Source organism: Carcharhinus amblyrhynchos, chromosome 17 (genome assembly GCF_965287045.1).
Source record: "Carcharhinus amblyrhynchos chromosome 17, sCarAmb.v2.hapA, whole genome shotgun sequence".
In the NCBI taxonomy this organism is placed as follows: domain Eukaryota; kingdom Metazoa; phylum Chordata; class Chondrichthyes; order Carcharhiniformes; family Carcharhinidae; genus Carcharhinus; species Carcharhinus amblyrhynchos.
In genome coordinates, this window is record NC_137340.1 from 18,923,188 (window position 1) to 18,950,856 (window position 27,669).

General features: G+C 41.7%; 1 protein-coding gene across 2 annotated transcripts in view; it reads right to left on the bottom strand.

Moving 5' to 3' along the window:
* Nucleotides 1–27,669, bottom strand: part of adgra1b (adhesion G protein-coupled receptor A1b) — a 483,085-nt gene that overhangs the window by 181,975 nt on the left and 273,441 nt on the right. For both annotated transcript variants that reach the window (XM_080205590.1, XM_080205591.1), the window contains 2 exons: nt 16,448–16,597; nt 2,953–3,114 (listed from right to left, as the gene is read on the bottom strand). In XM_080205590.1, the coding sequence (XP_080061716.1) occupies nt 2,953–3,114; nt 16,448–16,597 (312 nt within the window). The remainder of the gene's footprint in view (nt 1–2,952; nt 3,115–16,447; nt 16,598–27,669) is intronic.

The following is a 27,669-nucleotide window of genomic DNA, read 5'->3' on the forward strand; positions in this document are numbered from 1 at the left end:
ATGTAAGAGGACCAAAACTGTACAACATTCCAATAACTTGGAATAATTAAAAGATAAACAACGCTAACTGATTGATGAATTCTGTTTTTTTTGTTAATGATTTCGTTTATATGAGTTAAATATTCAAATTCCAAGGATTTCCAGCAGCTTTATTTTTAAAGATGAAACATTTTGAAGGCCAGGTTCTGCGTCAGTTGTGAGGGTGGTTTGAAATCCCAGTTAAGCTAACCAAAGTCATTTAGCAAAGCACTGGTGGTTTAATGTTCCAGAAAACAAAGAGAAAGCGCTGGGGGATAGATTTGCACCATTTGATATGGGGAGCTGGTGGTGTAGTGGTATTGTCACTGGACTGGTAATCCAGTGACCCAGGGTAATGCTCTGGGGACCTGAGTTCGATTCCCACCATGGCAGAATAACAAAAGAAAATCTGGAATTAAAAGTCTAACAATGAGCATGGAACCATTGTTGATTGTCAGAAAAACCCATCTGGTTCACTAATGTGCTTCAGAAAGGGAAATTTGATGTGCTCACCTGGTCTGGCCTACATGTGACTTCAGACTCCCTGAACAAGGGCAATTAGGTATGGGCAATAAACGTTGGCGTAGCCAGCAAAGCCCAACTTCTGTAAATGAATTGAAAAAAATTGCCTCTGACTGTTAAGCATCACATAAATGACATTGGTTGGGTCAGAAAGCAACGATTATCAGTTCTCTTAATATTCATTTGGAAAGAAAGGAGATCACTTTTGTCACTGCCTTGTAGCGCTCCACCAGATCTCCTGCTTTGCATTCCCACCATTCTACCCTCCTCTCCCTCCTGCCTGTGCTGCACCCACCACCCCCCCAACTCCCCCACTCTCAGCAACTCTTAACACCCAGCTGGAAACACAAAGTTCACTCTTATGGGGTTCTGAAATAAAATATTTTGTCTTTAGAGTGTCAACCTTGCTATTATTTTGATTATAAGAACGATTATGTGAAGGTTAGCTATGTAAATTTAGATATTCCTCTCTATAACGATATCACTGGTATTTAGGTTGTGGGATGTGACCTAATATATTCACTTGTTATTTCAAACATACAATGACAGTTGATGCGAGTCCCCACAGCGAAGCCAAAAGATAAACCTAGCACTGAAATGCAATTATCAGACAAGGTTTGCTGTTCATTTCCCAAGTGCATTCCTGAAAATTTACCCAAACCTCACAGCAAGAATAGACACTTTCAAAGGCTGAGGGAGCTGGAACTCATCCATGAGACTGATCTAAGATACAAGGGCCAGAATAATTTAAGGCTAAAAAAAATTAAGAAAGGTCCAAAAGACTTTTTGTTCAAAAACTGGATACTTCAATCCTACATCCAATCTGAAAACTGTACCTCAGTGTGTCAGAAATTGTATTTTTATACGATCAACTACCTTAACAAAAACAAAGCGATTTGTTTCTCTTTGTGAGATGGTGTAGCTTGTCTCATTGGTGCAACATAACACTTTACAATAAACATGTGGGTGGTACAGTGGTTAGCACTGCTTCCTCACAGTGCCAGGGACCTGGGTTTGATTCCTGATTTGGGTCAACTGTGCAGGGTATGCATGTTCTTCCTGTGTCTGCGTGGTCTTCCTCCGGGTGCTCTGGTTTCCTCCCACAGTCCAAAAGACGTGCTGGTTAGGTGCATTGGCCATGCTAAATTCTCCTTCAGTGTACTCAAAAAGGCGCTGGAGTGTGGCGACTAGGGGCTTTCATAGTAACTTCATTGCAGTGCTAATGTAAGCCTACTTGTGACACAAATAAATAAATTTAAAACTTTAAACATGTGAACAAAACAGTTTGACATTCTTAGCAAGTGTTGCAAGATCCAAAGAGATATGGTCCACGTTATTTTGGGTTGCTCTCATATTCGAGCCCTTCAGTTGAAGGGCCAATGGATGATGAAAAAGACCCATAACTCACTGCTCACATCCACAATCTAATAGGCTGCACACTGCCCAATCATTTGCCCTTGGCTCAAAAAGTCTCGTCACTTCAAAAATCCATTTGTCTCAAATCTCCTTTGCCAGAGAAAAGAACTTGAACATGACAAAGGATCCACTGTGAACAAAATGTCCAGCACTGTGCAAAACCTTCACAAAATATGATTGCAGCTACCTCATGAAATTTATAATTGGGCAAAACCAAAAAGTGACCAGGTGGGCAGCAGGACCGCAGCGGCAATCTTCCCATTTAATGATGGCAGCCTGGCTCTCCACTCTGCCGGCCCAGTCAAAGGGCCGGCCACTCCGCAACCTCAGCAACAATGACAAGGAGCTTGAGGCCACAAGGAGAATGAGAGGCTGCTTCCAATTTAAGGCATGCACACTTTGAAGGGGAGCCAGGACTTTCTCCCTGCTGGGCCAAACCTCAGCGATCAGTGGGGTAAGGCCTCCAGCAATGGTGTCGATTCCGATGGGGTGATGTCAGCCTTTGTGAACCCCCATCCCCTCCTTGAGCTATCGAGCATTAGGCTCCACCGGCATCCAGCCAAATCGCTGCAGCTGACAGCCTCCCCAGGTGACAGGGAGATACACTGCCAAGGGTAAAATGCCACCAGCTCCTGAAGACAGCCCATTGAATGGCCCTTAATCAGTTAACTTACCTGCCTGCCTCTGATTTGTGAGACTGCATCACGGATTGTCTCAATGTGGCACCCTGCCATTTAACAGCACTCCCACTCCACCTCAGAGGCCACCCAGGAGCTGGTAAAATTCCACCCAGCGTGTTCATTCTGCTGAAATGCACTCCTAGCTCATTTTACTGAGCAATGTTTTCCCTTACAGACAATGCTCCATTAACTCATTTGTTGCACCATAAGTGTTCACTAATCAACAGAACAGCTGTGAGCTGGAGCTGTATTCCATGAAATGTTTTCCCTTTATGCTTTCTCTTCAATTTTGAGAATGCAGCGTTGAAAAGCGTACCTTTGAAATCCCCTGTGTGTTGCTGGTTAACACAAGACTTGCAATGAATTCCACACACTGCACGATTCGGGTGCAAGCCTTCTCTTCATTCTGGGCCATCCACAGTATGTGTTCGTCCACTAGCATCATGTTGCTGGCTATTTCTGTGATGGATTCTCCCAACTGTGGAGCAAAAGATATAAATTTATATTTGGATGATTCATCACCAGGTATCACCTTGCACTGCAAACACAGGATTATAGAATAATAGAATCCCTACAGTGTAGGAGGAGGCCATTCAGCCCATTGAGCCTGCACTGACCACAATCCCAGCCAGGCCCTATCTCCTTAGCCTCAAATATTTACCCTGCTAATCCCCCTGACACTAAGGGGCAATTTAGCATGGCCAATCCAACTAACTCTCACATCTTTAGACTATGGGAGGAAACTGGAGCATGTGGAGGAAAACCATGCAGACACGGGGAGAATGTGCAAACTCCACACAGACAGTCATCCAAGGCCAGAATTGAATCTGGGCCCTTGGCACTATGCGGCAGCAGTGCTAACCACTGTGTCACTGTGCCAGCTATTTTGAAACTGGTACATTAGCATTTAATCCAAAAAATTACAGTGGCACAGTGGTTAGCACTGCTGACTCACAGTGCCAAGTTCGATTCTTGGGTCACTGTCTGTGCAGAGTTTGCACTTTCTCCCTGCGTCTGTGTAGGTTTCCTCTGGATGCTCCAGTTTCCTCGCACAGTCTGAAAGACGTGCTGGTTAGGTGCAGTGGCCACGTTAAATTCTCCCTCAGTGAACCTGAACAGGCACTGGAGTGTGACGACTAGGGGATTTTCACAGTAACTTCATTGAAGTGTGAATGTAAGCCTGCTTATAATTAATAAATAAACTTAAATTTTTAAAACTAAAGGTGACCATGAATATCCATTCAAATATCAACCTTTATTCATTCAGCCTTCCCTACTTTTACCCACATGACTGATTTCTTCCATTTCATAATACAGTCAAACCAAATTGCAGGTAACTGCATGGTGCAGACATGATTTCAAACAAACTACTATTGTTAATATTCGGTCATCATACAGTGTCAGTTTTTTAAAATCTGTCTCGATAAGTAACGTACCCAATAGCAGTTTAATGCTGGTGCTATTTGAGAGGGTTGTGAATGGCTACACCTCAGTGTAATTGTCTCTCAAAAGTACTTTAGCCAGACTGAGGAAATGTAGAAGCTCTCCACATTAAAAAAAACACAAATGAGGATGGTTGAGTTTGTGGGAGGCCAGTCATCACAGCACCAGGGGAGGCGGTGGTCCAGTGGTATTATTACTAGACTATTAATCCAGAAACTCAACTAATGTTCTGAGGACCCAAATTTGGCAGATGGCTGAATTTGAATTCAGTAAAACATACCTGAAATCTACTGATAACTATGAAACCATGTCATTGTTGGAAAATCCCATCCGGTTTACCAATGCCTTTTAGGGAAGGAAATCTGCTGTCCTTTCCTGGCCTGTCTACATGTGACTCCAGAGCCACAGCAAAGCGGTTGACTCTCAACTGCCCTCAGTGTCAATGGCAACCAATAAATGCTGGCCAGCCAGTGCTGCCCATGTCCCAAGAATGAATTTAAGAAAAGGACATCAGTGCAAAAGCTCTTCAAGGCCATGTCCTTACTCAAATCACCTTCAGTTTCTTTACTGAATGCCTCTCTTTTCTCACAAGGTTAGAATGAGGCTGTTAATTGACAATTCCAGAGTGTTCATCTCATTCACAATTTGCGATAAACAGCCCTTGATAGAATACAGCATGATCTCGATAACATCTAAACTGCAGCTGACACGTGGCCGATAACATTCGCAATGTATAAAAGCCTGGTAATGGCCATCTTAAACAACAGTAAGCCCAGCTGACTCTCCTTGAATTTCAACTGTCCCATTATCACCACATCCTCATACACCAACAACCTGAAAGTAAAACTGATTAGAAGTTGTATTGAAACAACTATATCAACACGAAGAATCCAAGAGCAGAGAAAATGCCATGCACTCTGACTTGTGGCTTAACTCCTGACTCCTCAGCTCTATGCACTATCTACAAGGGACGAGTGAGGAGAACTAGGAGCAGGATTAGGCATTTCAGCCCCTCAAACCCACTCCACCATTCAACATGTTTATGATTGATCCTGTCTCAGCCTCAACTGCACTTTTGTGCCTCTTCTCCATAATCCTTCAACCCAATACGAATTAAAGATCTGTCTATCTCCTCCTTAAATTTCTTCAATGTTTCAACATCCACTGCACTCTAGGGTAGCAGTTCTACAGATTCATTTGAGGCAAGTAGTTTCTCCTCATCTCTGTTTTAAATCAGCTATTTTAAAACTATGAACTCTTCTTCTAGATTGCCCCACATGAGAAAGCATCCACTCTATGTCTATTCTATCAATACTTTGTATTATCTTATGTATCTCAATTAGATCTCCTCTCATTCTTCTAAACTGAGTGTAGGCTTAAACCACTCAATCTCTCTTCATGAGACAAACCCCCTCATTTCTGGAATCAATCTTGTGAACTTCCTCTGAACTGCCTCTAATGCCACTACATCCTTCCTCAAATTGGGGGACCAAAACTGTACACAGTATTCCACTTATGGTCTTACCAATGCCTTGTATAGATGCAACAACAGTCCCTTACTTTGATGCTCTATTCCTTTAGCTATAAATGCCAAAATTCAATTTGCTTTCCTTATTACTTGTTGTACATGTATACAAGCTTTCTGGGACTCATGTATGAGGACACTCAGATCCCACTGCACTGAAGCACCCCAAAGTATCTCTCCGTTCTGATAATAAGTTGCCTTTTCCAACCAAAATGGATAATCTCATTTTTATCCACATTCAACACCATTGCCTATTCCTAACTATCCCCCATTTCCAAGGGCATTTGAGAGTCAACTCCATTGCTGAGAATCTGAAGTCACATGTAGGCCAGATCAGGTAAGGATGACAAATTACCTTCCCTAAAGGACAATAGTGAACCAGATGAGTTTTTGCGACGATTGACAATGGTTTCACGGTTACCAGTAAACTTTTAATCCCAGATTTTTAAAAACTGAATTTAACTTTCACCATCTGCCCAAGTAGTATTTGAACCCAAGTTCCCAGAGCATTACTCTGTGTCTTTGGATTAATAATTCAGCGACAACACCACTGCACCATCACATCCCCAGTGGCAACAACTGAATAACAGACTTTGACTGACTGGTGCCTGTGTTGTCATAAAATCCCTGCAGTGCAGAAAGATACCATTTGGCCCATCAAGTCTGCACTGCCTCCCTTACAGAATATCTTAGCTAGGCCCTCCCCCTGCCGTATTCTTATTACGCCAGTAGTATTGAACTTGCTAATCTCCCTAACCTACACATCTTTGGATATTAAAGAGCAATTTACCACAGCCAGTTCATCTAACCTGCACATCTTTGGAGTGTGGAAGGAAACCGGGGAACCTGGAGGAACCCCACAGAGACACAGGGCGAACATACAAACTCCACACGGACAGTCACGCAGGGCTGGAATTGAACCCAAGTCCCTGGTGCTGTGAGGCAGCAGTGCTAACCACAGTGCCATCATGCTGCCCCTAACATTGCAGTCACTTAATATCGTAGCTGCATTTCTGAAAAGTACAAACTCTAAGTGAAACAACATAAGCAAATCAGATATTCCTATTACAACCAATGCAAACACTGTAGTTACAACCTGAAGGGCCTTCCCCATGAGAAAAATATTATGCTATACAAGTTCAATTACTGCACGTTCACAAATTCCTATATTCATAAATGAAGTAACTATTAAAACAAAATTAACTTTAAAATATTCAAGAAATATGCCAACGCTTTCCACTTACTTCCCGCTCACTGAATCTCTTCCACTCGCTGGCTTTTCCCCCTCATTGCTTCCCTCTCCCACTTCATCCCACCTGCTGGCACTCCCATTCGCTGCCTCTCCTTCACACACCACTCCCCTCTCCTCATATCCTTGCACTTTTGCAGTGAGCAAGGAATCAGGAGAGGGGTGATGAGTGGGACGAAGCAAGTGTGGGAGTCAGAGAAGCTGTGAGCTTGAAGGATGGGAGAGGGAGTGATAAATGGAAAGGTTAGAGAGGGAGGAACGAGTTGCAGAGGTGGCAAGTGTGATGGTCGGGGAGCAGGAGAGGCCACTTCAAAATGGTTCCAATTAGATCATACGATGCTACATCAGCCTTGGCATGAAACAATACTAAAGCGGAATTCTGACACTAAGGGGGTGATCTTACTGGCTCATCTTGCCAGTCGGTCAGTGTGACAAGACAATAAGATTGTGCAGCAACAAAAACCTGGATTCTGCACCTGGTTTTTTGCCTGTTGCAATATTACCTCCCTGATCTGTGGGTGCAAGGCTGATTTAAATATTTACCTAATTTTAATATTACTAGTGAGTCTGAGACATAATTGTCTGGGCTCACTTGCCTTAATAGCCTCGGCGCTGGATATCCTCACTGACGAGGATCACGTATTGTCCCCCACCAACTGGGGGAACCTGACGTGATGGCCTTACAGGTGGGATTGGAGGACATTGAACTGGCCTGGGTAGTCAGGGTCAGGGGTGGGCAATGCCACTGGCACTATTGGCCTGGGACCCCAACACCCTAGTCCATTGGACACCATGGCACTGCTCATCTGGCATCCTGGCAATGCCCACCAGGCATTGGGTAGTGCCAATGGGTGGGAAGGGCAGGGCCAAAGGGCCTGAAGGGGAAGCAGGGCATGAGGTGTTTCATACTCTGTATCAAGCATTGCCAGGGTGGCAATCAGCAATGGGGAATCAAGGGCATTAATCAGCTGAGGGGGGAGTATTGGGGTAATTGCGGTGTCACTCGGTCGAGTGGAGGGGCATTGGGGGCTGCGATCATCTGGAGCATGGGACTCTGGGCAGCAATCGAAGATGTAGGAGTGTAATGTCCTGGGGGTGGGAGGAATGACAGTTTCCCAATGCACTGTGTACACTTTGCACAGGCGCACTGGGAGATCAGGGGTGCATATGCAATAGCCCCCATCCAGCAGTCTGTAGTTGGCTTCATGGTATGAATAGACGCCATCCACTCCCCCTATTGCATTTAGGTTTCTTTTTCTAAGTGCCATAAGATACGTTCTAGGAGCTCTCTCCCATTTTCACGTTCATTTGGCACTTAGAATTTTTGTTAGAAGTGCTTAGATTGCCACTATATCTTGATGCTGAATGAGGCAACTTAAATTGGGAATTTCCTGCATTGGTGTCACTTCTGCATCACTGGTATTCCCTGTTGTGGTAGCATACTTACTACAGGAGCTTTTGAAGGAGAAGTCCCACCACAGTCTTCTCAGAGCAAGAACAATGGGCAATAAGTGAAGCTTGCCAGCATTGTCAGAAAACACATTTTTAACAATCTCAGTCAGGTGTGGCGTTGTATTTGCAGGCTGGTGAAAATGTTACAGGAATTTTTAAAAGTAGGTAATCTTCATATTTTTTTCAAACTTGAAGTTTGAAATTAAAAACATGACCTTGTTGCAATAATAACAAGTGATGAGAAGGAGGTCAGCACACAAAGTAAAATGTTTATCTGCCCATGATGTTAACATCAGCACAACCTGGACACTGTATTTATCATTTTTCTTAAATAATAGAGACACACAAATCACCTTGACTGCTGTATAACTTCACTATCACCATCATAAACTGCAAACAAATCTAACAAGGCCATTTGGCTCACAAATTTATTCATTGAGGTCTCAGGACGGATGGGAAGATTTGAAGAATAACAGACAACCCAAATGCAAATATTTAAGTGGCTGAATTGAAGACAATTTTTTTATTAACAGTTGGAATGGGTCTGGCATTATCCAACTTGTGTTTGCTATACACACAACTAAATATTCTTTCCCATTCTGAAAGCTGCAAGTGGTAAATAAAGAAATCATTATAACTTGATCCTAAAATGTTTTGGGTAGTGTTGCAACAATACCCATTCAGGTGAGCAGTGAATATCCCTTCACATTTCTGATTTAACCCTTAACCTTTTTGGAAGGAAAGAGACAGCATAGTTCTTTGACTGCTGTAATAGTGAAGAATTATTTTCCAAACTGAAAAATGGATTGCACTGAGCATTTTCTCAATGTGACTAAATCTGCACTGTGACTGTTACACAATAATGAACAATACAAGCATTGTCAATTCAAGAGCACCCATTTCACAACCAGCAATGATAACAACTTGCAATATATAACACCATTGATATAGCAAAACATCCCAAGGTATCTCATAAGAGTGTCTTCAGATGGAGACAAGGCGATATGTGGGCAAGTGACTAAATGGTTACCAGGCTAGCCCATTGTAATTGGGGTATGCTGACACCTGCCATGACGGTTTGTCCAGGCTAGGTTAGAGTAACAGATCAGAGTAGCCGATGAGGTAAAACGGAGGCTTTCCCTGATGCAATTCTTCAAAGTCATCTCGGCCTTTTGGCTAAGATAGAGCATTAGATCAAGCCCACCAAGGGGTGCAATGCCTCATCCTGTCAGCTTGGATCTTATTTGATGCAATGTCCCATCTTGTGAGTCTGGATTTTGTCTGATCCTCATGTGGCCACCATGAATTGGATTCAACTTGAACTGGGCATTTTGGTTGCAATAGTAGTACCGAAAATTACCAAAAAAAAGACCCAATAGACTTTAGGTAGCATTTTAAAGCAAAAGAGAAGTCGAGATTCAGGGAAGTTTGGGAGGAAATTCTTAACATAACAAATGAGGAGGTCATTCAGCTCAACATGTCAACACCTGCTTTTTGCAGATGCAATTGAACTAGCGCCACCTTGGGTGCTTACCCAGTTCCCTTCTGTGAGTCATAATTAAATCTGACACCACCACCCCTTTCAGGAAGTGCATTCCCAGATCAGAATCATGCACCCCGCATAAAAAATTTTTCCCTCATGTTGTCTCTGGTTGTCTTGTCAATCACATTAAATCTGTGTCCTCTGATTCCCAGCCCTTCCATCAACGGAAACACTTTTGATCTATTTTGCCCAGATCCCTCATGCTTTTGAGCACCTTCATCAGACCTCCTCTTAACCATTCCTTTTCTGAGAAGAGCCTCAGCTTCTCCAGTCTTTTCACAATACAGGAGATCCTTAACCTTGTACCATTCTTGCAAATCTCTCCTACACTCTCCATGGAGCCTTCACATTCTTCTTAAAGGTCCAGTGTTTTATATAAAAGATTCATCATAACTTCCTCGTTTATTTACTCGATGCAACAATTTATAAGCTCAGGATCCTGCATACCCTTTTAATTGCATTTTCAAATTACCCAGCCACCATCAATGATTTGAGCTCATGGAGGCACTGGTCTCGTGATATTGTCACTGGATGAATAATCCAGAGACCCAGGATAATGCTCATGGCAAATGGTGAGATTTGAATTCAAAGAAAAATCTGGAATTAAAGTGATGACCATGAAACCATTGTCGACTGTCGGAAAAACCCATCTGGTTCACTAATGTTGTTCAGGGAAGGGAATCTGCCATCCTTACATAGTCTGGCCTACATGTGACTCCAGACCCATAGCAATGTGATTGGCTCTTAAATGCCCTCAGGGATGGGAGGCAAATGCTGACCCAGCCAGCGACACCCACATCCCTTGAACAAATATAAAAAAGTACCAAATTTTCTGACCTTATATATCCTTTAGAATGGTACTCTGCCTCTCCAGTCTTCTGCCAAATCATACCACTGCACATTTCTCTGCATTCAATTTTATTTGTCACATGTCACCCCAATACAGCAGCCTGTCTACATCCCCTTGAAGTTTATCATTATCCTCCTCACAGATCCGTACGCTACAGTTTTGTATCATTTGCAAATTCTGAAATGGTGACACAGCGGGTGGTGCCCTGCCTCTGAGTCAGTAGCTCCAGGTTCAAGTCCCACCCAGGACTTGAAGGCCAAGGAATGCGCAAACAGGTTGATATCAACCTCAATAGCAGGCAGTAAGGGCAAGAGAGATTCCTGGTCAGCTATGTAATGGAATGGAAGTCTCTGCCATCTCTCTCTGCAAGCTACAATATGCATGTAAAAAATGCATGTTGCCATAGCAACTCAGATACCCCAAAGGAGTTGTAACACACTACTAACACATTAATATATACTGATAAGTGCCCACCCTACATAGTTTCCTCCAGTATATAAAAAAAAGCTGTGCATCACTCCTTCCTGCACATTCTCCCCGTGTCTGTGTGGGTTTCCTCTGGGTGCTCCAATTTCCTCCCACAGTCCAAAAGACATGCCTTGGCCATGCTAAATTTTCCTTTGGTGTGCCCGAACAGGTGCTGGAGTGTGGTGACTAGGGGATTTTCACAATAGCTTCATTACAATTTTAATGCAAGCTTACTTGTGACACTAATGAATAAACTTAAAAAATGTCAGTCAGCCAACTTTGTATCCAAGCTGTCACTGCCCCTTTTAATCCATGTTTTTTTTACCTCACTAACAAAAGCCTGTTATGCACAGCACTTTTATCAAATGCCTTTTGGCAGGCCACGTACTGCATTACCCCCATCAATCCACTCTGTTACCTCATCAAAGAATTCAATCAAATTAGTTAAACTTGAGGTGCCTAAAGAAAAAATCCACCCTGGCTTCTATTGGTTAATCCTTGCCTGTCAAAGTGACTGTTAATTTTGCCCTGTGTGATATATTTGCTGAAAACCTTGACACCGCCAAGGTTAAGCAGAATGGCCTGTAGTTGCTGAGTTTACCCTCAAGCGCTTCTGACGCCACTCCCATTTTCTGAGAAGGATTGTAAGATTACAGCCATTGTTTCCACAATTTTTGCCCTTACTTCTCTCAGCATTTTCTTCTTGAGCTTGGGGCTGAATCTTTAGGCCCTGATGGTGGCCTATTTTTTAAGACCACTGGCAAGGCTGTGAACAGTCCAGGTCAGTCTCAGCAGGTAAGAGGGGAATCAGTGAGCTGGAAATGGAGTTTCAGTACCCTAAAGACATGGGCACCTGAGTCCAATGAAATGCTGCAATATCAAAGAGATTTAAAGATTAAACTACTAGGTTTTGTTCAGATTGAGTGCTTGCTGATGGTCTTTTGGTTTCCTCACACAATCAAATGCTCTTCATGCCAGCACTCCAGTTAATGTCAAACAGTGTGAAAAAGGAACATGAAAGCAGGTAGAAAAGAACAGAGAAAAATTCAATAAAAGAACCTTAAATGCTATTCATTATAATGGCTCACAACCTTCTTAGAGTGGAAATCACTGGCAGATTGCCATGCCAAAGCATCTGATCTTCACTCAATATCCAAAGCCCCTGTCTTGTCTCACCTTCCTGATTCAGGCTAGGTGAAAAGGAAACAATGAAGGAACTCAGAGGGTCTGGCAGCAAAGGGTAAAAGGAGCACAGCAGAGGAGGACGTGCCTCCTTTTTACAGCAGTAGCTGCTGTAAAGCAAATAAGTTTAAAGGGGTCATTGAAAGGGAGACAGTGGGTGGGATTTTACAGACTCGCATGTCTGGAAAGAGTAAAATCCCGCCCAAGGTCAACCCCTCACAGGGATATATTCTGAATTTAGCTGAATGGGAGACAGTGGACGGGATTTTACAGCCTCGCCCTGAACCTGCATATCTTTCACCATGCTCTGCCCCTCGCAGTGATATATTCTGAATTTAGCTCAATGGGAATTCCCCTTGACAGTGACAGGGCCAGAGAACCCCTCCGCCAGCTAACAAGGCGCCACCTCCCACTGGCAGGATACACGAGCCTTGGAGATCAGGGAGTCTCGTCCTTAGTTTCTTCCAAGGCTCAGAAAGGGATTACCCATTGTTCAATGTTGTCAGCAATAAACACTGGCAACCCTCTGAATTGCAATCATTCAAGGTTTTGTTTTCTCATCTCTCCAACCCAGCGTTGCCTCCCCGACTTCACTTACATTTAACAATCAAAATTCGCAAGCAAAGGATTTATTACTAAAACACAAGAATCATAAAATTAGACATCTTCATAACAAGATTTTCTAAAAACTAGTTCTATTAGTTAAATGGTTGTATTTATAAATAAATAGGGGAAAAATTACCCAATTGGTAGTTTGCCAAATACTAGCTGCAGGTGAAATTTCAGATAATGTTTTCTTTGCAAATATAATTTTTTCTTCCAAAAGAAATGCCAATCTATGATTTGGTGAGAAGCCAGACCAATTTGCCTCTCCATGTCCCAAGATTAACAAGCCTGCTTTTATCCTTTGTAAAAATGGGGTTTAATGGCTTGCTCAGAACACTCCAAGCCAAACACCCTGCACTGAGCTTCAAGCCAATCTCCCCTTTTTTGTTTACATACAGTGAGTGAATGCTAAGTTCAAACATATGAAGTTCCGCATTAGTGAATAGATTAAAGTGAATTAAAATACTCAGATTATAAAGAATCTGATATCCCATTCAGACATCAGAAGTTGATTTTCTCTGCATGAGAGGAGAGCTAAACCTGTGGAAAATATTAAAATAACCTTCCGCGCAATTCTCTGACCCAGTGCACTGCCCAGGCTTTTCGAAGGAATCCATTTGTAAACATTTTAATTTGTCTCTATTATGGTGGCTGCCTGTTGGGGGGGGGAAAAAAAAAATCAAGTATGACAAGGACGGGTTTTTTTAAAAAAATTAAGGAATATTCTCCAGTTTGAATTTCCAAGGAGGTGCTTCTGGTTGCCGGAGATATCTTACACATGCCATTCACACCATTCCTCCTGGATATCAGGTCATGTTTGTTCAATTAACGGCAGACGATCGGAAATGAAAATTTAGCTGCTAACTGGGATGCTAAGCAGGACAATCAGGTGTATTTATTGGAAGCAATTTAAAGTGACTGAAGACTCCATTTACTGAGGTTTAATATCATTATTCAGATAATAATAGATGGCTGGGTACCTAATCTGGGTGTACAGGTACACGGGTCACTGAAAGTGGCAATGCAAGTAGAGAAGGTGGTCAAGAAGGCATATGGAATACTTGCCTTCATCGGCCAGGGCATTGAGTTTAAAAATTGGCAAGTCATGATGCAGCTTTATAGAACCTTAGTTAGACTGCACTTGGAATATAGTGTTCAGTTTGGTCGCCACATTACCAGAAGGATGTGAAGGCTTTGGAGAGGGTACCGAAAAGGTTTACCAAAATGTTGCCTGGTATGGAAGGCATTAGCTATGAGGAGAGATTGGAGAACCTTGGTTTGTTCTCACTGGAACGACGGAGGTTGAAGGATGACATGATAGGAGTCTACATGATTATGACAGTGGATAGTCAGAAGGTTTTTCCCAGGGTGGAAGAGTCAATTACTAGGAGGCATAGGTTTAAGGTGCAAGGGGCAAGGTTTAAAGGAGATGTATAAAGCAGATTTTTTACACAGAGAGTTGTGGATGCCTGGAACTCGTTGCCGGGGGAGCTAGTGGAAGCAGATACAGCAGCAACTTTTAAGGGGCATCTTGACAAATACATGAATAGCATGGGAATAGACAGATATGTTTCCTGGAAGGGAAGGGGGTTTTAGTTCAGTCAGGTAGCAAGGTCAGTGCAGGCTTGGAGGGCTGAAGGGCCTGATCACTGTGCTGTAATTTTCTTTGTTCTTTGTAACATCTGGCAACACAGGGGTGGTGAAGAATTAATAAAATGTTTATCACAATATTTGCTGAAATCTGGTTCAGAAATGCTTTCCTCTCATTTTCACATGTCGTATTTGGGCCTGGTTGAGAATGTTACAAGCTGATTATGGATATCAAAACAATGCGTGGCAACTGCATAATTACACAGGAGTCCCTCGATGAAAATGTTGTGGACACAGAATTTTCCTGAAGTACCTCATGTTTTCATTTACATCACTAGAGATGCTTAGAAAAATAGATAAATCCATGTTTCAAGTTTAGGTAAAACACTACATTGAGTGCACAAATAATACAGAATAGAATAGAATCCCTACAATCTGCCTCATACATCTCCTTTAAACCTTGCCCCTTGCACCTTAAACCTATGCCCCCTAGTAATTGACTCTTCCACCCTGGGAAAAACCTTCTGACTATCCGCTGTCATAATCTTGTAGACTTCTATCATGTCACCCTTCAACCTCCGTCGTTCCAGTGAGAACAAACCAAGTTTCTCCAATCTCTCCTCATAGCTAATGGCCTCCATACTAGCCAACATTTCTATATAAGAAACAGGCCTCTCAGCCCATCAAGCCTGCACCAACAACAATCCCACGCAAGCCCTATTCCCATAACCCCATGTATTTAAAATGCTAATCCTCTAACATTAAGGGGCAATTTAGTATGGCCAACCCATCTAACCTGCACATCTTTGGAGTGTCAGAGGAAGCCACAGCACCCAAAGGAAACGCACGCAGATAAATGGAGACCATACAAACTCCACATAGGCAGTTACCCGAGGCCAGAATTGAACCCAGGTCCCTGCCACTGTGAGGCAGCAGTGCTGACCACTGTGTCACGTGATTATAATAATCCATAAAGACGGTTTTGGTGCTAATGTATATGACTGAGTACAAATCCAAAGTAATCAATCCTAAATCGTACAATGCTATCATCAAATTGCATCCTGACTACCGTCACCCATTATGGTCATTGGAGAGAGACTTTGGAGAACAGTGCACATACAAATAATAAGACTGCTCTCTAACAATAGCATTCTGAAATACCTCTGTGGAGGCACAAAGGATAGTAAATGCACAGTCTCATTCTGCAGTTTGATTCAAAGCTAACAATGAAACCAGGACAAAATGACAAAGGTAAATATATTTAGGACTGTCAGGAAGTTCGCTTTCCCACTTAAAAGTCACTGCATTGAGATGTGAAATGGAGCTAAAAAGATTTATGTAACAGCCAGATACTGTAAAATAAATCATATTCTTTCTGAATGGGTGAACTATTAGGGGTGAGTGGATTTCCTCATGTGCAATAATCTTTCTTAAAATTAACTCAGGCAATGACTTCATCATTACTTTCAGGACAGATTTCTATCTTACTACTGGTTGTAAGACTAGGGTTGGGTGGCAATTGGCTGTGCACTATAGAAATTGTCTGATTTTCATTACCACTGATTTAAATGGAGCATAATTTCTGTACAGGTGTCTCATCCACAATGCCTGTTTTATGCTGGCTGCTAAAAGTATAATCCACCAATCTGAAATAGCTTTCTTACCCATAGTCTTTGAGTTCAGTACTGATTTAATTAACAGTAGACAATGTAACAATGGACGAAATAGAAAATATATATATTCAACATGCTGTATTCAAAATTAAATCTATCAGAACACTTAAAAAAAAAACCCCTCATAATTGCTTCCATTTTACTAAAAGCTAAATCTGGATCGAATAGGGTTTCAGCCCAGAATGAGGAAGTGTATGAAGTGACTCGAGATCCAAATGATGATACTTTACATCTTTAACCCGATCCACGAAGATGATTAACTTCTGAATCATGCGGGCCACAAAAATAACGTCCATCATGTCTGCGAAGTTAGCTGCAGCTCCTGTGTAGGTCATCAGTTGGTGAGCAAAAGCAAGAACATTGGTGGCATTCACTGGAATCTGAAATCACATATTACTTTTAATTAGTGCTCTCAAAAGTACAGAAAATGATAAACCACTTGTCTTCACGCTCAATTAACCATAAACTGAAGTGTTGAATGCAGACTGCAATTTGATTTCCACACATGCAAAACCTTCTTTTGTTGTCAAAGAGTGTAGAGGCGGGTAGAAGGCCTCACACATAGTCCAATAGCCATTCTGTGGCAGAACATTCAGACAGAATAAATACATCCTTATGTTCAGTAAGCACTATCGGCATGTGCCATTCCTGGCAAAAATTAGATTTGATGACAAAATTGAACTCTAGATGAAATGAGACTTAAGACTGGTACATTGAGTTTCCACACAGAGTTGGGGTTACCTACATTTGGTGCCTTTTGGGACTACATTTTCTTTTTGATAAATTATTTTATGCAATAGAATACACTATGTAATAATAGCTGAGATATATAATTTATCTGTGTCTGGAAGTTTGGTCGTAATCACTTCCTAGAAACTACTGCATTCATAATTACTTAGCTATGTAGCAGCGAAGTCAGTCAGACTTTTACATTCAAATTCATTCAAGTGCAGTGACTCTTGTGCGTCACCTACTATTTCTATCTGACTGCACTTCAGTAAGAAAAACTTGAGAAATTTTTAAGTCAAAACTAACTTGATCAAAAAAAGGTATCGGGCAAAAAGAACAACCTTATAGGCAATATAAGGTCTATATTGTGAAGTATATATGGACAATGTCTGTAAACTGAGAAAGCTGAACCAGGTTCACTGTGCATTTTTGCATCTCAACAACTGAAATTAGAACCAATATAAGTCTTGGTAGTACTTTAATTAAAATACTTCATTGCTTTTACATCACTTCTTTTATTCTATTGACTTTGCATGAATTGATGAACTATCATATACCGCCATTATATACGAAGGCTGGGATTTTCCAGACCTGCGAAGAATTCAGAGGCAGCCACATGGGTTGCCGGGTGTCAAGGTGGATTGGTTAAAAGGCCTGCTTTGCTGCTCTGGGATGTCTTTCCAGTTGTTAAAAAATATGCAGGGAAACTAAAAGCAGTCCTCAAGCCCTTAGATCCACCTACCCCCCCACCCCCACTCCCGAACACCACCCCCCTCCTTGCCTTCACATATTTTCCATGCCAATGCAAGCCAACCCATAGTTTCTCATGCCTTCCCCGCCCACCACTCATGGCCCATGATACCCTCAAAGCCAAGCTATGCCCCCCTATTTCACAGTAACTTCATTGCAATGTCAATGTAAGCCTACTTGTGACACTCAAATAAACTTTCTAACCACTTCATGGTCTCTCATAACCTCCAAGCCAACATTTGCCCACTTGGTTGCTCATATCTTTCATGCCAACCTACGTCCCTTGACCCAATCCTTATATTTAATGCCAAGTCATACCAGCCCATGAGCCACACTCAACCACATGGCACTTTATATCCCTATGCTAACGAATGCCTGGCACTCATTCCCTTTATAGTCCCTATGCAAAATTAGTACCAACCCACATCCCCATCCACCCTCCTAGCCTCATATAATCCAATACCAACTTAGTGCAAGTCACCAACTACCACTCTTTGTTCTTCCATTCTCTATATTAGTTCATCCAGTATCCACCATGGGCAGGCCTTAGGAATCATGGCAAGATTAAATAAAGTTCTAAGTATCGATTGCAGATTACTTTTAGAAATGTCACTAATAAAAGCCCATTCAATACAATTAATGGTGTGAAGAGTGGGGTCCCTCCTTCCTGATGCTGGGTCCCGCAATCGGGTACTGAATGTCTTTGCATGAAGGACTACCTCTCCCATGCCATGCCCCTCTCTTCCTCCCCCATGACCCGGAAGCCTACAAGCAGTCACACACAGGTTTTCTTGAAATGGTGCTGCATGGTGAGGCCCCTGCCTGCTGCTAGGTGAATACCAGCTACAGTGGCAAGCGAGAGCAGGAAGGTACCACCAATCACAGACTTAATCAGGTTAGAGGGCTAACCAGCCTGCCATCCTCTTATCTAAATAAATATCCCCTCACTACCAAACTTACCATGGAGAGGGCATTAAATTTCTCCCATGATTCCTACCAACAGTATAACAATCTTTCAACCAATCATGAAGTCTTGTTAGCAGCAGACAACTGGGGACCTGCCATCCATACAATTAATTCTAAAAGCAGGCTGTTCAAAGAGGAGGGATAACATTGGTTAAAAGTACAAAAGGAACATATCACATTTCAAATCCGACACCAAAGGTGAGAGTTTAATTAAATTCAGAGAAACATTAACAGTCAACATGCAACTGCTGGAATTTAAGCCAATGTTTAGTGGAATAGAACTAAATGGATTGTAAGAACACTTCACTGCAGTAACTTGAATTCCAAATTTTGGATATCTAGCCCTAAGTGAAAAACAAAGCTCAACAAATACAGATTGGGTCACTGTCTGTGTGGAATCTGCATGTTCTCCCCATGTCTGCGTGGGTTTCCTTTGGATGCTCTGATTTCTTCCCACAGTCTGAAGGACATGCTGGTTAGGTGTATTGACCATGCTAAGTTCTCCTTCAGTGTATCCAAACAGGCGCTGGAGTATGGCGACTAGGGGATTTTCACAGCAACTTCATTGCAGTGTTAATGTAAACCTACATGTGACACTAAGAAATAAACTTAAACATTTGATGGACATTCTAAGGCCTCTTCGTTTGTAGCATAGTAAAAGTCATTTCTAATACTGCATTCTATATTAGAACTAAGATTGTGTAAGCTGATTTGTGACACTAATGAATAAACTTATGAACTTAAACTTAAAGAGCTACCGTCCAACTTTGCTAATGTCTTAGGCAATCTATACTGATGTTAGGATTACTGACTGAAATATGGATATGCTGGTCAGGATGTGAAGTAAAATGATTGCAGGATATCATTTTGGTACAAATTCAATGCTGCACTATACCAATATCACCACAATTCGCAGCTCAAATGATCATGAAATACCCAAGATAATTCAAAGACTGTAGGATCTCTGTGGGCACCTGTAGAAAATGCTGGCTTTATTTTGCACCACCTCTGTTAACTGCAGTATAAATGCAGTCCAAATCTGGAGTCAGAGTGCAACCTGGCAACAGAAAAAAGCAGAGCGAGACACCATAGAAGAAAATTTGCTCCAATCTGCTTCGCAGTCAGTCTGAGCTTTCACCCTCAACATACACAGCACAAATTTAATATCCGTGTAAAGCTAAATTCATTTTGCATGGACACTAAGCTTGTAGTGTGAATACTGACAAATTCATGGATTTTTTCCAGTTCAGTAACGGGTCACCTAGACAGTCAAGTCTATGCTATTGATTCTTGCCCACATGAGCCACCTGGTATGAACACACATTCCCAGCTCCCTTTAACATTCTGATTCCACAATCTAATACTCTTTCAAAGCAATTTATGGCCTCGGCCTGAATGACAGTGTGCAGGACAAAATTCCACATTCTAATGACAGAAACAGAAATCTCTCAATTATGAAGTTTTTGCAGTTGGGATTAAGACACATCCTTTTGCTCTTTGCCCTGTTACTGCTGACTCAAATGCTGCAACAAGTATTCATGACCCTTGATGCTGCTTAACTTGTTGAGATAAATTGACGGATAAGGAAATAAGGGGAGGATATAAGTTCTGGGGTTCACATTGAAATTGTCAAATTGAACACTCCTGTATTGCTTGAGAGTCCAGAAGAACAAAGAAGTATTAGCAAGTTCTTTCCTGCGATTAGCACTTGAGCTAAATATACTGTTGGATTTTTTAAAATCATAATTTGATGTGCTCTTCGCTACAGTTGCTGAGGTCAAAGTTGAAAAGGGTCTCTTGTTGAGGACTTTCAGCCTTAACCTTGCCAAGCACCTACACAAATTAACCAGAATTCTCCCTCAACCAAGAAAATGGAGTCAATCCTGCTATCTGGAGCATCGTCACACACTGAACAAAAAGATTTCAATCTATTATCGTAACAAAGCCACGAGGACAAATCATATGATTAGAAGCTGCAATTTCCTTTATCTTCTTTGTGGCATTTTAAATAAATGCAGCTCAGCAGCAGTAACAAAGAGCTAGTCAGATAACACCATCAGATGCAGAGTTCTGAGTAAATAGGTCTAATCTTCCATCAAAACACAACTAAAGTGAAGCAATTATTCACAATAGTTTTATTCATTAAGTTAACCTAAAACCTCCTGATGCCACAGATATATTGCAGTCTACTGCCACAGGCCCAGATTTTGCTCACTGCAGACTTAAAGAAAGCTGCCAACAAAGATTTAGTGATCTTGGTGACATGGATTTCAGCTTTGTGATGTTAAGTTCATTCCAGCAGAAGCCATAACCTGGCTGATTTTTTCCCAAGGGGATGGGAAGCAAAAGTTGGGATTGGGTGTTATTTTGGACTGCCGTGATGTGGAGGTGCCAGCGTTGGACTAGGGCGGGCACAGTAAGTTGCCTCAACAGCAGGTTAAAGTCCAACAAGTTTATCTGCAGCAACATGAGCTTTCAGAGCACTGCTCCTTCATCAGGTGAGTCACCTGATGAAGGAGCAGTGCTCTGAAAGCTCGTGCTACCAAATAAACCTGTTGGATTTTAAATCTGGCGTTGAGAGACTTCTTATTTTTGACAGTTCTTTCCTCTGTGCGAGGCTTTAACAGGCATTGAATCAGGATCCCTGTCCAGTTAAGGCTGGCTTGACAGAAGTTCCCAGCTGCAGTACAAGCTAAGTAAATGGGAAAGTGCCACTATAACCATTTTCTCATGAACTGAATATAAAATGAGAAAAGTAGCCAGGCCACTTGGGAAATCGTTTTACTTGAATGGCCTATGGCTGCATTCCCATCCAGGCAGGCAGGGAGGGCCTGGGGCACTGTCCTCCTGTCCTGCCATTGAGCTTCTGTCTCTAGGCAGCAGACCCTCCACCCCAACATGTTAGAAAACAGAGACCAACAGGAAAATCCCAGTCGGCTTCCTCAATATACCTCTAACAATGAAACAAGCCGAAACGGCTGCCCACTCATGAAGGTGGGTGGCATTCCCCAGATTTGAACTCATGCCAAGCTAAATGGATGACAGCAGGAATAAGGTCGGGATACTGACACACTGGCTGACCTCCTAATTTTCAGGCTCTGTCTGCCTCTGTTCCTGATATTGGTGGCATCTGAAAATAGTCGCAGGGATCTGTGGCATCCATGGAATCCGACAACAACACATCATCAAGTAGGCTAAGCAGCCAATCACGCTGGAGAATTTTCACAGACAGCAAACCATGACCTCTGTTATCATTCGTTTTTTTAATCATTTTACAGAGAGGAGAATAAAGATTGGGACGTATACATGGAATTAAGGAAGAACCTGAAATATTTGACGAAAACTTGAAAATATTATTTTAGAAATCTATGGACTTTTAAAAATCATGAAGAAGAAATTTGACATTCCACAAGTAAAAAATAGTTCTTTTTAGAGTCAGAGGTTTCCAGCAATAATTATAACTTAGCATGTCATTGGAACCGCAGTCACAGCTCATTCAGTAAGGTGTAATATTTCTCAGGTTTTTCTTTATACGCAAGACCTGTCATGTTGACTAACAAGTTGACAGTCATGTCAATTCAAGAGATTTCCAAGATTTCTATTTGAGGGAACTTCAACGGTGCATCCTGAGGAGGATGGGTGAGTCAGTGACAGCAACCTCTGAATTTCCATGTTTATGCACAAATGCTAGAAGTTGATGTGGGCTCCATAGCTGTCATAATTTGGACATGGTATGTTAAATGTAGATTAATAGCTCTGTACCTTTTCAGTGTAGATTAGTAGCCCTGTACACTTCCAGCGTAGATTAGTAGCACTGTACTATTCCGGTGTAGATTAGTAGCACTGTACTATTCCAGGTAAGATTAGTAGCACTGTACTATTCCAGGTTAGATTAGTAGCACTGTACTATTCCAGTGTAGATTAGTAGCACTGTACTATTCCAGTGTAGATTAGTAGCACTGTACTATTCCAGTGTAGATTAGTAGCACTGTACTATTCCAGTGTAGATTAGTAGCGCTGTACTATTCCAGTGTAGATTAGTAGCGCTGTACTATTCCAGTGTAGATTAGTAGTGCTGTACTATTCCAGTGTAGATTAGTAGCACTGTACTATTCCAGTGTAGATGAGAAGCACTTTGTTATTCCAATGTAGATTAGTAACATTGTGTTATTCCAGTATTGATTAGTTACACTGTACTAATTCAATGTAGATGAGTAGCATGGTACTATGTCAGTGTAGATTAGTAGAACTGCACTATTTCAGCATAGATGAGTAGAACTGTACCATTTCAGTGTAGATGGGTAGCACTGTACTATGTCAGTGTAGATTAGTAACATTGTACGATTCCAGTGTAGATTAGTAGCACTATACTATTCCAGTGTAGATTAGTAGCACTGTACTATTCCAGTGCAGATTTGTAGCACTGTACTGTTCCAATGTAGATGAGTAGCACTGTACAATGTCAGTGTAGATGAGTAGCATGTTACTATGTCAGTGTAGATGAGTAGCATATTACTATGTCAGTGTAGATTAGTAGCAGTGTACTGTTCCAGCGTAGATTAGTAGCACTGTACAATGTCAGTGTAGATGAGCAACACATTACTATGTCAGCGTAGATTAGTAGCACTGTAGTATTCCAGTGTAGATTAGTGGCACTGTACTATGTCAGCGTAGATTAGTAGCACTGTACTGTCAGCGTAAATGAGTAGCAGAGTCCTATTTCAGTGAAGATTAGTAGCACTGTACTATTGTAGTGTAGATTAGTAGCACTATTATTCCAGTATAGATTAGTAGCACCACACTATTCTGTGTAGATAAATAGCAATGTATTATCCTAGTGTAGATTGATAGTACTGTACTATCTCAGTATAGATTAGTGCCACTGTACTATGTCAGTGTAGATGAGTAGCACTGTACTATGTCACTATAGGTTATTAGTAATTTACAATGTAGGTATAGATTAGTAGCACTGCATTATTCAGTGTCGATTAGTAGCGATGGACTATTGCAGTGCAGATTAATAGCACTGTACTATTCCATTGTGGATGAGTAGCATTGCACTACGTCAATGTAGATTAGTTGCACTGTACTATGTCAGCATACATTAGGAGCAATGTACTATTTCAATGTAGATTAGTGGCACTGTAATATTTCAGTGTAGATTGGTGGCACTGCACTGTCAGGGTAGATTAGTAGCACTGTAATATTTCAGTGTAGATTAGTGGCACTGTAGTATGTCAGTGTAGATTAGTGGCACTGTGCTATTTCAATCTAGATTTGTGACACCGTACAATGTCAGTGTAGGTTAGTAGCACTGCACTATTCAGTGTAAATTAGTAGCAATGGACAATTGCAGTGTACTATTCCAGTGTAGATGAGTAGCACTGTACTATGTTAATGTAGATTAGTGGCACTGTACTGTGTCAGTGTAGATGAGTAGCACTGTACTGTTCCAGTGTAGATGAGTAGCACCGTACTGTTCCAGTGTAGATGAGTAGCACCGTACTATTCCAGTGTAGATGAGTAGAACTGTACTATTTCACTGTAGATTAGTAGCACTGTACTACTTCAGTGTAGATTAGTGGCACTGTACTATTCCAGTGTAGATTAGTGGCACTGTACTATTCCAGTGTAGATGAGTGGCACTGTACTATTCTAGAGTAGTTGAGTAGCACTGTACTATATCAGTGTAGATTAGTAGCACTGTACTATTCCAGTGTAGATGAGTAGCACTGTACTATTCTAGTGTAGATGAGTAGCACTGTACTATTTCACTGTAGATTAGTAGCACTGTACTATTTCAGTGTAGATTAGTGGCACTGTACTATTCCAGTGTAGATGAGTAGCACTGTACTATATCAGTGTAGATGAGTAGCACTGTACTATATCAGTGTAGATGAGTAGCACTGTATTATTCTAGTGCAGATGAGCAGCACTGTACTATATCAGTGTAGATGAGTAGCACTGTACTATTCCAGTGTAGATGAGTAGCACTGTACTATTCCAGTGTAGATGAGTAGCACTATACTATTCCAGTGTAGATGGGAAGACTGTGTTATTCCAGTGTAGATTAGTAACTTTGTATTACTCCAGTATAGATTAGTAGCACTATACTATGTCAATGTAGATGAGTAGCACAGTACTATGTCAGTGTAGATGAGTAGCACTGTACTATTCCAGTGTAGATTAGCAGCACTATACTATTCCTGTGTAGATTGGTAGCACTGTACTATTTCAGTGTAGCTGAGAAGCACTGTGTTATTCCAGTGTAGATTAGTAACATTGTACTATTCCCATTTAGATTAGTAGCACTGTATGATGTCAGTGTAGATTAGTAGCACTTTACTATAAATGTAGATTAGTAGACCTGTACTATTTCAGTGGCTCCTGTTGGCATGACATCTTCAGACCAATTTGTTGTGTTGTGTTGTAAAAGCATGTGAGGCCTTGTTTTTGTCAAGCACCTTATTATGTTGCCCAGCAATATCTCAAAGCAGTCCATATTGCTATAGCTGACTTTGATACTAAACTTTTTAAAATGTTTGATCCTGTGGTTTGATGTTCCTCAGCTCAGCAAGGTCAGGTTACCAATGTCAAAAAAGATAAGGACAAGAGTGGCCCTTAGGTGAGGCCAATTACATCCAAATTAGACAGGAATTGGGGAATATGAATTGGGAGCATTTCTTTGAGGGCAAATCCACATCTAACATAAGGGAGGCTTTTAAAGGCCAGTTGATTGAAGTGCAGTACAGGCATATCTCTGCAAAATAAAGGATAGAAATGGCAGGATTTGGGAGCCACGGATAATAAGGGAAATTGGAAGCTTAGTCAAATGGATAAAGGAAGCAACTGATAAGCCTAGGCATCTAAAAGCTGGTGAAGCCCTTGAGGAATATACTGAAAATAGGAAGGAACTTAAATGTGGAATTAGCCACTTATATGGCTAAAAGTGACCATGAAACATGGTCAAGGAGAATCCCCAGTCTTTTTTATGCATATATTAGGAGCAAGAGGGTAGCAAGAGAAAGAGCAGGCCCACTCAAGGACAATGGAGAGAAGTTCTGCATGGAACCACAGGAAGTGGGTGAGATCCTTAATGACACTTTGTATTGGTACTTACCAAGGAGAAGGACATGACGGACGTTGAAGTCAGAAATAGGAGTGTAAATGCTTTAGTTATGTCAATACATCAAGGGAGAAAGTGTTCCATATCCTAAATTGTATTAAGGTAGACAAATCCCTAGGGCCGGATGGGATCTATCCTAGGTTACTGTAGGAGCAAGGGGAGAAATAGCTGTGGCCTTAACAAATATCTTCACGTGCCCTTTGACCACAGGCAAGGTTCCAGAGGACTGGAGAATAGGTGATGTTGTTCCCTTTTTTAAGGAAGGAAACAGGGATAATGCAGGAAATTAGAAGCTGATAAGGAAACTTTCGGAGAAGATATTGAGGGACAGGATACATGCACATTTGGAAGAAAATGAACTAGTTAGTGACAGGCAGCATGATTTTGTAAGGGGAAGATCATGCCTCACCAACTTGATTGAGTTTTCTGAAGAGGTGACAAAGATAATTGATGACGGAAGGGCTGTAGATGTAGTGTATATGGACTTTAGTTAAGAGTTTGACAAGGTCCCACATGGCAGACTGGTACAAAAACTGAAATCATATGGGATTCGGGGTGAGCTAGCTAGATGGATACAGAACTGGCTTGGTTATAGAAGAAAAAGAGCGGATGGGTATTTTTCAGACTGGAGATCTGTAGCTAGTGGTGTTTGCAGGGATCAATGCTGAGACTTGTGTTGTTTGCAGTATATGTAAATGACCTGGAGGAAAATGTGAATCATCCATCTGATTATTAAGTTCGCAGATGACATGAAGATTGGTGGAGTTGCTGACAGTGCTGGGGATTGTCAGAGGATACAACAAGATATTGGTAGGTTGAAGACTTAGCACAGAAATGGCAGATGGAGTTTAATCTGGACAAATGCGAGATGTTGCATTTTGGAGGATTACATTTTGGTGTGAATTATACTGTAAATAGCAGAACCCTTAGGAACATTAACATACAGAGGGATCTGAGTGTTAGACCAGGTGGCCAAGGTGATTAAGGAGGAATATGGCATGTTTACCTTCATCAGCCTGGGCATTGAGTACAAGAGTTGGGAAATCATGTTGCAGTTATGTAAAACCTTGTTCAAGCTGCATTTGGAGTATTGCGTGCAGTTCTGGTCACCATACTTTCAGAAAGACGTGGAAGGTTTGGAGAGAGTGCAAAGAAGGTTCACCAGGATGTTGCCTGGTCTCAAAGGTGTTGGCTATGTGGAGAGGTTGAATAAACTAGGATTGTTTTCACTGGAAAGAAGGAGGCTGAGGGGAAACTTGAGAGAGGTTTACAAAATTATGAGCAGCATAGAGAGGGTGGATAGTCAGAGGCTTTTACCAAGAGTGAAATTACAAAGGGGCACAGCTTCAAGGTGAAACGGGGAAATTTTAAGGGAAATGTGCGGATGGAGTTTTTCACATAGAAAACTGTTTCCACCACATCCTCTGGCAGCATCTTCTAGGTGGGCGTCTGGAACATGCTGCCAGAGGTGGTGGTAGAGGCAGGCACATCAGCAATATTTAAAAGGCATCTGGATGGGTACATGAATAGGGAGGGAATAGAGGGATACAGACCGAATAAGGGCAGAAGCTTTTTATAGGGCATCATGATCAGCACAGGATTGAAGGGCTGAACGGCCTGTTTGTGTACTGTACTTTTCTTTGTTCTCTATTCTAGGATGACAAGATGGGAAGATTTAAACTGAATTTCTCAAATTGATATCATATCATAGCTTGAGAAATCATACACCAATAAAAAGCAGCCACCATTTTAAGCAAAACAAGAGTATTCAAATAGCACTAAGATATATGATCATTTTTTTCTTGGGCAAGGAACGTTTTCCTTTCAGGATTCCAGCTCATGGTAATACTGGACTAGTCAGATCCCAGAGCGAAACCTGCT